General features: G+C 31.8%; 1 protein-coding gene across 2 annotated transcripts in view; it reads right to left on the bottom strand.

Moving 5' to 3' along the window:
• The window catches only part of LOC116413252 (lachesin-like), a 164,632-nt gene that overhangs the window by 37,581 nt on the left and 114,567 nt on the right, over window positions 1–12,484 (bottom strand). For both annotated transcript variants that reach the window (XM_052896774.1, XM_052896773.1), the window contains 2 exons: window positions 5,107–5,239; window positions 4,391–4,602 (listed from right to left, as the gene is read on the bottom strand). In XM_052896774.1, coding sequence (XP_052752734.1) covers window positions 4,391–4,602; window positions 5,107–5,182 — 288 coding nt within the window. In that variant the 5' untranslated portion in view covers window positions 5,183–5,239. The remainder of the gene's footprint in view (window positions 1–4,390; window positions 4,603–5,106; window positions 5,240–12,484) is intronic.

The raw sequence follows: 12,484 nt of genomic DNA, 5'->3' as shown, positions 1-12,484 counted from the left end.
ATACAGTCATGCAAACACAACTGCTTCATGGCAAAAAAAGAATGGGACAAAAGTGCACAAGTACAAAGTCCATCTCTGGTAATAGATAGTAATCTCGGTATCCATATTTTTAAAGAATTGTAATGTAATCACAAAAATAAAAAACAATAATATATTTTGTAAAAATATTAGCTAATGCCTGTGTCCAAAATTAAATTTTGTCTCATGACAAGCAACTTACAAGGCCGAGAACTTCCAAAATTTGCTTATTGCAAATTAAAATATATTTATAGGCAAATAATTACAGCTTAGATTATATAAATGGAAGGTGTCTCCATACAAATGCTTCTAGAAAAGCGGATCAACTTTTTCATACAATTTTGCGCATAAAATAGTTTATTTATTTATTTATTTAACTCTTTATTGCACCATAAATAAAAATATACAATGACAAGTGAATAATTCAAGTGAAATACACTAACATAAATAATACAGATTGAAATATACACATAAAGGTACAAAAGGCGGTCTTATCGCTAGGGCAATCTCTTACAGACAACCTTATTATGAGTGATTCCTTTATAAATTCTATATTTATTTTGTCTTATATATTTTGCACCTTTTTAATGAGCAAAAACTTTATTTTATTTAATAAAGAATTATATACAGATACGTCAAAGTACGTTGCGTAAGTAGAACACTAATAAAAAAAACGAGTCAGCTAATTTAATAATTAGCTGACAAATATTTACTCGTTTTTCAGGCTCGATGCTCTATGTGTATAATCTAAGAAAATTACAGTTTATTAATCTTACTAATATAATAAAATTGAAACTAGATAATATATGTAGGATGTTTGATATTTAAAAAATAAGCTAATACAAGGAGCACGTATTGGTCTTACTAATAGATGCCAAAATTTTTGAAAATGTTGTCTATCTGTCTGTATTTTTATTTCGACATCACTTTTAACTTTTAACTGTTTTGTTCCTAAAGATCCAATTTTAAAAGTAGTGTATTTTTTAATTTAATACGGCATATAGGAGTAATCTATTTCATCGATTCTCTGACGATTGAGAACTGCGCGTACGTAAGCAAAAAGCTAGTTACAAATATTTTCAATCAATCTACGAAACATCTCATCATACATTTAAGTATAGCAGTATTTCCGAACCAATACGACAACATAACCTTCAAGAAATGAGCATGTTCCTTTTTAAAAGGCTGGCAGCACACCTGCAATGCCATTAGTGTTGTGGGTGATCATGGGCGGCGGTAGTCACTTACCACCAGGTGAGCCTCATGCTCGTTTGCCCCCTATGTTATAAAAAAAAAAAGTATTTTATTATGAATAAAATAGTTGTTTTTTCCGATGCAAAATCATATACTTTTGCTATTAGTTTTCACTGCAAGCAATTTCTAAGTTCTGTATGTACGTGTATATAAATATATTAAGACGGCATGTTGGGATGCCTCAACGCGCCCTTAATGATTTGACGAAGGTCTTCATAAAGTATTTGGCGTGCGACCTCAACACCCTTGTAGTAAAACTTGTCTATAAAATAAACGAACGACGTGTAAATATGTTTAGGCGAAACATCAAAATGTATTTACGAGGAAAATCTTTACAGATGATGAAATTTTATCAAGAAATAAATAATAATAATAATGCACATCTCTATATGTATTTAAAAAATGAACAGTTTTTTTTTATACTACTGAGGTGGCAAACAAGCATACGGCCCACCTGTAGGTAAATGGTTACCGTAGCCTATGAACACCTGCAATCAGTTTTGTGCCTCCAGTAAAATTTTTATAATTACTCTTCTCCATCCAAAGGTTGCCTGGAAGAGATCGCTCTTAGCGATAAGGCCGCCCATTGTTTTCTCATTGTAATATATTCTTGTAATTGTTTGTATTTATAATAAATTTACTATTGTTATCTTATAGAGGAAACAATAAAGAGTATCTATCTATAAAAAGTATAAGAAATAAATGAATATATATCAAAAGTCGTATGCTTTAGTACCTACGTTTAATTAATGTTTCAGCCCCTAAATTATGTGACTATGTTTCAATTTAAAGGGTGAGATATGGTATTAAAATCACAAGGTATTTTAAAATGTAAATAAACATATCATACTTATTTTATTTAAAAATATTTACATAATCAATTATATTTTTTTTTTATTTTATAATTATTTAAATCATCTCCAATTACCACAAGAAGTCTTTAAACAAACTTCTTAAGAAATTTAATAACTTACAGATTATCGAATTTATAAATACAATAAAATTGTATTGAAAATAATACCTAAAAATAAATCTATATAAAAAAAGGTCCTAAGGTCGTTCCATTGTCATCAAGTTAGGGTCTTATGATGAGATACTAAGGAAATCGAGGGTGACCCTCAAATTCTATAGGCAAGTATATGGTATTTAATATTTTTTTCTAAACTTATTCGATATTTCCATCTGGAAGTCATCATCTCATGTTACTGAGTTGATGATGGAAGACACAACTCCTCGATGGTGAGCAGTCAGAGTAATTCTTTGAATACTATTGGCACGTAAAGTCAGTTGTTGTACTCCTTTAAGGTACTCAAATGAGCTGATGATGAAAGCTTCAACTCTTTAATGACTAGAAGTTAAAGGACAATTCCTTGATTATATAGCACATACAGATCGTTTCTTTGGCTCTATCAAGATATATAGCTCTGGGTTTCTCTGGACATTGATGGCAGAAAAAATATCATTACGTGTATCTATCTATAAATATGAAATTAGTTGCATGTAACCCTTCCTTTATACAAAACAATATGCACACAATACACTTTTTTACACCATATGACATTCAGGTAACACTACACATATAAATACACACACATTTTTTCTATTTAATTTAACCTACCCTCAAAAAATAAGCATAATATTATCTGGTATACAAATTGGGAATCTGTAATTAGCTCATGTATGGTGTATATATAATATTTTTAATTATTCTAGATATAAGCTGTTGATTCTAGATGTAACATAAAAATAAATAAATAAATATATTAAAAATCTGTTATCCAATATTACTTTTTAGATAATGGACTTTTAACATATTCGTTATTGGACCAGGATATAGATATTGTAACTAAAATATATGGATTTCTTTTTATACAACTTAGAATGACAAACAAGCTAACGGCCCATCTGATGGAAAGTGGTAACCGTCGCCTATAGACATAACAGTACCATGGACATAACAGAGTATACTGTTTCGCCCATGATACCCCCCATGCGTTGCCATTCCTGAGGACTCAGGTGTTATTCCTCTGTACCCTGTAAATTCACGCCATATCCCATCCTTCAAACTGAAACATAGCCGTGCAAACACAACTGCTTCACGGTAGAAACCCGAATGGGACAGAGATACCCAAGCAATCGACTTTTGTACAAAGTCTCCTTATATTGCTACATATTACCTGGTATATTGTTACATATTACCCACCGCTAAAATATACATCAGTAGGTTATATACCAAAGCCTAGTATTAACCGTTCAGTACCCAAACGGCGAACAGTCACTAAGCTCCAATTTGCCTGAAGATGCCTCGTTTAAAGGTAAAACACGTGTAGCAACTTGTGCATGGACTGAATAATATTCGGAGATTGATGACTTGTATAAAAAGTCGTAAAACTTCTACTAATAATTTTATTCAATCAATTTTTAATTGTTAACAGTCGCACGCATACGAGTACTAATGCTAGCGGAATTAAACAAAATAATTCTAATCAACTAAGCAGTGATATTGACTTCCGCAAAATAACACTAAGTTCAATAGCGGAATTAAACAAAATAATTCTAATCAACTAAGCAGTGATATTGACTTCCGCAAAATAACACTAAGTTCAATAGCGGAATTAAACAAAATAATTCTAATCAACTAAGCAGTGATATTGACTTCCGCAAAATAACACTAAGTTCAATAGCAGAATTAAACAAAATAATTCTAATCAACTAAGCAGTGATATTGACTTCCACAAAATAACACTAAGTTCATTAAAATATTTACTAACTGATTTCTTTTCATTCTCACCCATCAATGACCCATCAACATTTCATCATATCAGCCTTTACCTGTCCACTGCTAAACATAGGCCTCCCCCTTGGAAGGTTTAGCCAGTAGTTGCCACGCTTGACAGACGGATTAGCAAACGCAGTCAGGCTTTAGTGATGTTTTAAGACGGACGCTGCCGCCTATCCCTCGCCCTCCCTTAGTCGGCTCTTATGACACCCACGGGAAAGGAAGGGATGCCCTATTATATGCCAAAGCCATACAGCCATTCCGGGACCACACGGCCACACGGCCGTTAACATTTACCGATATCAAATATGAGGTTACTATTCTATTAAAAAAACTTACCGTTTTCTCTCCCAGATCATGTACTCTACAATGTAGATGCACTCTGCTACCTAGTTGTGCTGTCACGTTGTTTGTTGAAATATCGTCTTCAAAGAAAGGCAGCGGCTCCAAGGTTGTTGTGGATATATCCTCATCTTGATCCTCGTACGTTTCCGTGAACACCTCGTGCCAGAACGGACCGGTGATTACTTTCTTGTCACCTATCTTGAAATCTGTAAAGAAATTAATAATATTAAACCAAAGAAATAACGAAACATGAATGGATTCTCTGTTTGATGTGTTTGTTATTTTTACTAGCTATTTCCAACGTATTTGCTTATGTAATTAAGTATTCTATGTATTACCTACTTGTGAACCAAAATTCATTCAAATCCCTTCAACCGTTTAAACGTGATTGAATAACAAATGTCCAAATATTTTTATAAACTATTATATTTATAATATTAGTAGGATGCATGACTTTATGGACATATTACACATGCTCACATTACAAATACATAAAACGTACAGATCATACACACACACATATACACGCACACATGCACATACACAAGCGCATACACACGCACTTAGAGAGAGAGAGAGAGAGATAATACAATACATACTTCGTTCAGAATGTAATCGTTACAAGAATATACGAGAGTTATCTTCCTGTATTTTTTTTTACTGATTATCACATAGAAGAATTGCAACAATTTTTTGCAACAACTACTGACCTGGTAACTGGGGCGCTATGACACATAGCGTCCTCGTGAGAAGTGAACAGAAGACCATAAGGCCAGCCGGAGTCATTTTGTCAGCCCCTTGAATTCGGAGCCATAGAGTTCATCTGTCCAGCCGTTTTTGTTGCTGTAAACAATATAAGAAATTAATAAAGTACATATTTGTACATATTTATACACATGTATAATATATTATATTATATTAGAATAATTTGTGTTAATTATGAAAGATTTTTATGTAATTATTATATTTTGGTGTACACGTATTATACTACATTAGATGGAAAAAGATTCAGATATATTGTGAACCTCATTTTCTTGGTAGTATTTTAAAAAGATCTAGATTATCTATATTTAGCGAAATAATTAGGTTACCCCAAAGTGCTTTTTTTTTAATGATATGATATGGAATTACTATTCCACGCTTGCGCAATACCAATAGCCAAGGCAAAGTATATTGCTAGCAACAAGGTCATGAGTCGCATTACTAAGAATCCCCCCCCTCCTCACCACCACCTTAAAATGTTTATAAAATTAACGTTTTCTTATAATTTTAATAACGTTATATATACTTAATAAGACTGGCAGAATTATAATCTTTAATAACAGGGCAACGAATTTCTAATTATTTTGCTCTCAAATTCATTAAGTATCTACATTTAAATTAAATCCATAGATAATATTAAGATGTAATATTATATTGAGGGGTTCCATATCAAAGTGGCAGATTGATTTATGCTGCAATTTCGTATGTTTGTACGTTCATCCGTAAGTCATGTTATTCAATATATAGACAGAATCCTTACTAATATTATTAATTTTAAGATTAGTTTGTATGTTACGTCTTCCAGCTTTAATGACTTAACCATTTTTATTGAAATTTGATATTTCAATATGGTAATTTATACTACATAGCATGGAGAGGGGCAAAGGCTACCTTTTTTCCTGATCACGCGATAAAGTCGTGATTAAAGGCTGGTAGAACGATGTTTCTAACACAATGTAATTTTCAACACACTAAATACTAGGTGTATACCAAAAATTATAATCCATAGAGAAAGACATAGACTAGTCTTTATACCGCGCTTACACTATATTATATATCTTGGTCATAGAGTCAAAATCACATTCAATGTAAAAAAAAATATTAAATTTTCAATTACACGATTAAGTTCTTACAAAATTTATACATAAGCTATTCTATACTATTTCTGACGAACTCTAACAAGTTCCAGATTGTCGTGTAATTCCGGCATAGAACGGTTCACCCCTTCCTTTTCGTGGGTGTCGTAAGAGGCAACTAAGAGAACTTATTGGTCGAGGGATGGGCAGCAGCGAACCTTTTCAAACATCACTAAAGCCTGGTTGCCAAGCGTGGCAACTACTAACAAAACTTTCCATATGGGAGAAGTCTATGTTTAGAATGAATGTGAATAATAATAATAATGTGAATTTTATTACAGTTAAAAATAATAGTTATACATACACACACATACATCACACACACACGCACGCACGCACGCACGCAAGCATGCACGCACACACGCACACGCGCTCGCACACACACGCACACACACACACACACACATGCACGCGAGTACACACGCACGCGCACACACAAATATACGCTATAAGTAACTACAGTATACGCTTGCATAAATAATATATGCTAGTTGATGCTAAGAAAAAGGATAAAAAACAAATAATAATAATGAAAATACCATTATATAATCCATAGACAACAATATAGGCTAGTTTTTTTTACCATATATCCTGTATAACAACTTCAACTGTATTAACAAATTCTCATAAAATTTATATATAAACTACTTTCACCAATCTCTTGTGAACCCTAACAAGTTCCAGACCTGTAGTTTTATAAATAGCTCTTAAAACATCCGAATAACGGAAAAGTTCTAATCCTCCAATCTTCAGACATATACAGACACAAATTCCATATCGCCATGTTTGACCTAAACTAATAGTTGAAAGTCGAGGGGAAATTTCTAGCGTGTCTTGATACATTTATATGATTCAACAGATAAGACTGTATTAATCCCAAACTTGTCTCGTTTGAAGATAAAAAACTAGTCTGACCACTATCTTATCGCGACGGTCCGAACACGTTTATTTTGCCAAAGCAAGGCTATCTGAACAAATTAAATAATATAAGGGCAAAAAAATACGGGGTATAAGTTGGTAACATTTATGATTTGAGCGACCATTTGTAGAAATGGTGTAAGTACTTTCTTAATAAACGTTAGTAGTCCTAACGTTATATATATATATATATATATATATATATATATATATATATATATATATATATATATATATATATATATATATATATATATATATATATATATATATATATATATATATATATATATATATATATATATATATATATATATATATATATATATATATATATATATATATAATTGCAATTAAAAATCTATGTAATCCTATTAATATTATAAATACGAAAGTTTGTAACAATGATAGATAGATGGTTTTTTTTTTTTACTCTTTCACGAAAAAATTACTGAACGGATGAAATTTAAAATCAATGAAATTTGGTACATGGATAGATTAAATCCTAACATAACACATACAATTTTAATATATATTGATCCACGCGCGTAAAGCCGAGAGAATCTTTTAGTTTTAAAATAAAAAAGAACTCAAAAGTTGCAAACATAAGTGACGCATATAAAAAAAGTTTGATCACCCTCGGGTATTGCAGTATGGTGCGATTTTAAAAGGCCAATTCCATGGAACTGCAAAACTTGTAATTGGCTTAAGACTTTATTGAAGAACGACACATATGTTACATTTCTATGGTCCATTATCATCAAACTTTACATCAGGGGAATGTAAAGAACCAAAGTGTAAAAACATTTATAGGAACTCACAAGTTTGAGAGAGTCTAACGTCATTCTGGGGACACCATCAGTGACTAATAAAGGACGTAATTCTCCTTTTCTATCTCTTTATTGTTTTTATTTTTGTGTCTGTTTTTCAACCGATTTTGATGGCTTCTTTTATTATTGATACTGTTTACTTTCGTGTTAGTTTTGGACGACTCCCCACTAGATGGAGCGACGACTTCCAATGCATTGCAGAGAGTTAATGAATGCAGGTGAGTCCAGAGTATTCCTTATAGGCAGACTATGGGAAATACCTATGTTCAGCAGTGGACAGTTAACGGCTGACATAATGTTGATGAAAATGATATAAGAATTGATAATAAGTGATAAATAAAAATACAAACTATACATATATAACAAAAAGGAAACATCACAAGAAAATTTACTCTGTAACCTTATTTGATCAAATAAATTAATTCATAACTTTTTCGTCAAAAAAAAAATAGTTTTTCCATTACAGTTTAATCAAGTAACTTTTTCAGTGAATACTAAAAAATTTGAATTTAATTTAAAGTATACAACTCATCTAGAGAAGCTTTCAAGAAATTATGATTGGGTACAAAATAAAGAATTCAAGTATAAAACCGTGTCTGGGACTCACTATTCAAGGGTCTTAAGCATTTTAAGAGGCCTAGGTCTCTTTTAATCCAAATCATTAAAATTCATAAGGAAGAAAAGCTTCTGAGACTAGGAATTTTTAAGGATATCATCATTATTCATGATTATTAAGGTAGAATAGTATTCCTTTTTTTTTAATGGATGATAATGAATTTATAACTTTGCCTATACTATATATATATATTTATATTGAGTAGTTTTTGAGTCTATCGACATTTTTCCTCTTATATATATATATATATATATATATATATATATATATATATATATATATATATATATATATATATATATATATATATATAGAAAACTGCATATTCAACGTATAAAATAAATTATGTTATTTTTGAAAAATCTATTCCACTATAGCAAAATGGCAACGAATGAAGGTACCATATACATCATTAATGTATTCTGCAATTTTGTAGACTTTTTTTTTGTTATTTTACACGTCAAAATGTAATAGTAATTGATAACTTAGTTAAATAATTTTTTGCAGATTTTTATTTTATGTTTGATATATGTTTTTAACATTTTTTTTTGTTCAAATATATATTTTTAAGTGATGTACGCTTTTATTTTTCCACAATCACAGTTATGATTGCTACGTTCCATCAGCTGCTTCGTCATCTTAATTCGTCATTCTGAGGTGTACAAGGAAAAGTCATTAAAATTAATAAAAAAAAGAGCAAGATTTTTTTACTTCTTGAGACACCTTGGAGGTTAAAAAGTGCAGATTACTTCCTTTGTATAAGTCGACGAGTTTAATAGGCTTCTCACGCTAAGAGTATAACATTAAGGATCTACTATATTGAAGTACTCTACTATATATATTATATCTTCTTTTCATTTAAAAGTTTCCTCTTGTCGGTGCAACTAATTCATGCATCTTCCTCCAGCCAGCTCTATCCCAGGCCATATCCTTTATCTCCCTATACGACATGACGCCCAGTATTTCCTTTATCTGTCCCATGTAGTTATTACTCGGTCTTCCTCTTCCTCTTTTGCCCTCTATCTTTCCTTCTAAGGTGGCCCAGCATTTTGCCTCTTCTATTCTTTATTATACATATAATATATATTTTATACATACTATATATTATCCCTATAATGAAGTACCGCGTTCGAGATTCACTAGTATTACTCACCAAAGGTAGGACTGGTAGGGAATGGTACTGGCATAAAATCCGCCTTTTGTACCATATTTTATTTTGGTCAATAAAGTTATTTAAAAAAAAATAACTATATTTAAATTGGCAGTTTATACAAAGCAAATTCTGCTATTATTTTTAAAACATATTTATCTATGTGATATGTAAAAACAAAATTTAAAAAAAACTGTACAAGGTTTAATTCCTATACATATACAATGAGGTTTTTTGCGTCAACTACAGGGGTTCCTGTAGTCGGTTGACACTCCTCCTCTGGGAGGAAAGGGATTGTTAGTAATGCGGACTACCAGTCCCATTGCTAGCAATATACCCTATCAGGTCGACCTCCACGCGGTTCCCCCTGGAAACTATCGTGGTTAATTCTAATGGGATTTCGTCACGATGGGCTAACTGATTTGCCTTTTCATTCTCAACTGTCATCCCTCACTGGTGCCCCGCCAGCGTATACTACTAGCGCGGACAGTGGTGCCATTCCATTGTTTTTTTTTATACAACTTAGAATGGCAAATAAGCTAACAACTCATCTGATGGAAAGTGGTAACCGTCGCCTATAGACATGAGCAGTTCCATGGACATAACAGAGTATACTGTTTCGCCCATAATACCCCCCATGCGTTGCCATTCCTGAGGACCCACGTGTTATTCCTCTGTACCCAGTAAATTCACGCCATATCCCACCCTTCAAACCGAAACACAGCCATGCAAATACAGCTGCTTCACGGTTGAAACACGAATGGGACAGAGGTACCCAAGCAAGCGACTTTTGCACAAAGTCTCCCTCTGTCTGGTCTGGTCATTGTGATCCATTAAAAATACCCCTCTCCCATCTGAACTCCCATATGTAATTAACAGTAAGTTATTCCATTTGATAAAATATAATTTTGTATTAGAATACTTAATAGATCCATTGGGACTTACTAGTAACCTTCTTGAGTTAATATTTCATTAGCAGAATAATTAGTATTTGAGTATTTGAGATTAGCGTAATTCCCATAAGGCGTAAGTACGAGTCGCAATTCCTATAAGGCGTAAGTAAGATTAGTACTAATTTAAATGCTCCAATGTTTAAGAGGGCATTTAAAATATTCACTCGGGAATTGATAATTACAATGTCATTAACCGCAATTAACTAATTTTGATTTGTTCAAATTGATATTTCAGTATCGATCTGGGTGTTTTCTGTTATACTTTGATACTAGTGAATTTATTATAGTTACGTTTGATATTCAGTAAGACTGTAGACAAATAAATTATTATTATTACAATATTAATCTATTCTCAATTTAGCCACATACGTTAACAATAAACAAAAGAGTGTAAATGTGTCAAATACATGGTAGTGTGCGTAATGTTTTTTCTATTGATTTAATGTATTATATATATATATATATATATATATATATATATATATATATATATATATATATATATATATATATATATATATATATATATATATATATATATATATATATATATATATATATATATATATATATATATATTAGCATTCAGCACTCGCTATACAATTTCATACTCCTCCGTCCGCATAATTTTCATAAAAACGGGTATAAAGTTTTTGATTTACGTATATAGATAATATGTATGTACTTTATATATGTATATAAATTAGTCGATATTCCAATATTGAAACCGATATTTAATATATATGTTACGAGGCCAATATATAGATACAGTAACTGTAATATGTACATATATTATGTATATATTATCCACAGTTTTACCATAACAGATATTTACTATACTACCTAATATAATTTATTGGGGAGAGGGATTGTTAATGCAGATTAACGGTCCCATTGCTAGTAATATACCCTGTCAGGTTGGCCTCCACGTGGTCTCCCCTAGAAACCATCGTGCTGAATTCCTGGTGTATTCATCACGATGGGCTCACTGACCTGCCTTTTTATCTCACCTATCATCCCTCACTGGTGTTTCCCTAGCTTATAGTTACCGTTAGCGCAGGCGGGGTTACCATTGTCATGCATTAAAAAAAAAAAATATTTGTCTTTTTGTTTCGTTTACCTTTTTTTACTTTTAAAACTGAACTTTCTGTGAAATGTACTAAATATCGATTAATACATTTTGCGTTTCCAGCATCAATATAGTGATACCTCAATAAAATTAATGAAATCTCACAGACTTATTATATTTCCTTGTCCGCGCCGTACCATGTTCTTATATTTGGAAAGTTTCCAAACAGAACACTTTTTGCAGTTGCAAAAATATCATTTTATTACATCGCGACATGGGGGTTATTGGTTAGAATTTTTGTATTATGGGTCACCGCGTATATAGTTAATAACTATGTGGTAACCATTAACATACATTACTTATGTATGTCGGAGTTATTTTTTCACTAGTTGATAATAGAACGGTTATCCTGCACGCACTAATGGTATACCTTGACAGGGCACCAGTGAGGGATGATAGGTGAGGATGAAAGCTAATTAGTTGGTCCATCGTGATGAATTCATTAGGAATTAACCATGATGATTTCCAGGGAAAGCCGCTTAAAGGTCGACCTGAGCAGGTATATAATTAGCTATGGGTATAACCTCTTCGTTACCAACAGGAGAAACCCTATTTGTGTAGGTTTTTGGAACAATATATAGCCTAAAGGGATTG

This window comes from Galleria mellonella, unplaced genomic scaffold (genome assembly GCF_026898425.1).
Source record: "Galleria mellonella isolate WM207_F2 unplaced genomic scaffold, CSIRO_AGI_GalMel_v1 utg332, whole genome shotgun sequence".
Taxonomy (NCBI): domain Eukaryota; kingdom Metazoa; phylum Arthropoda; class Insecta; order Lepidoptera; family Pyralidae; genus Galleria; species Galleria mellonella.
Note: the sequence above shows the minus strand (reverse complement) of the source record. Positions and strands in the feature narration are given on the sequence as shown.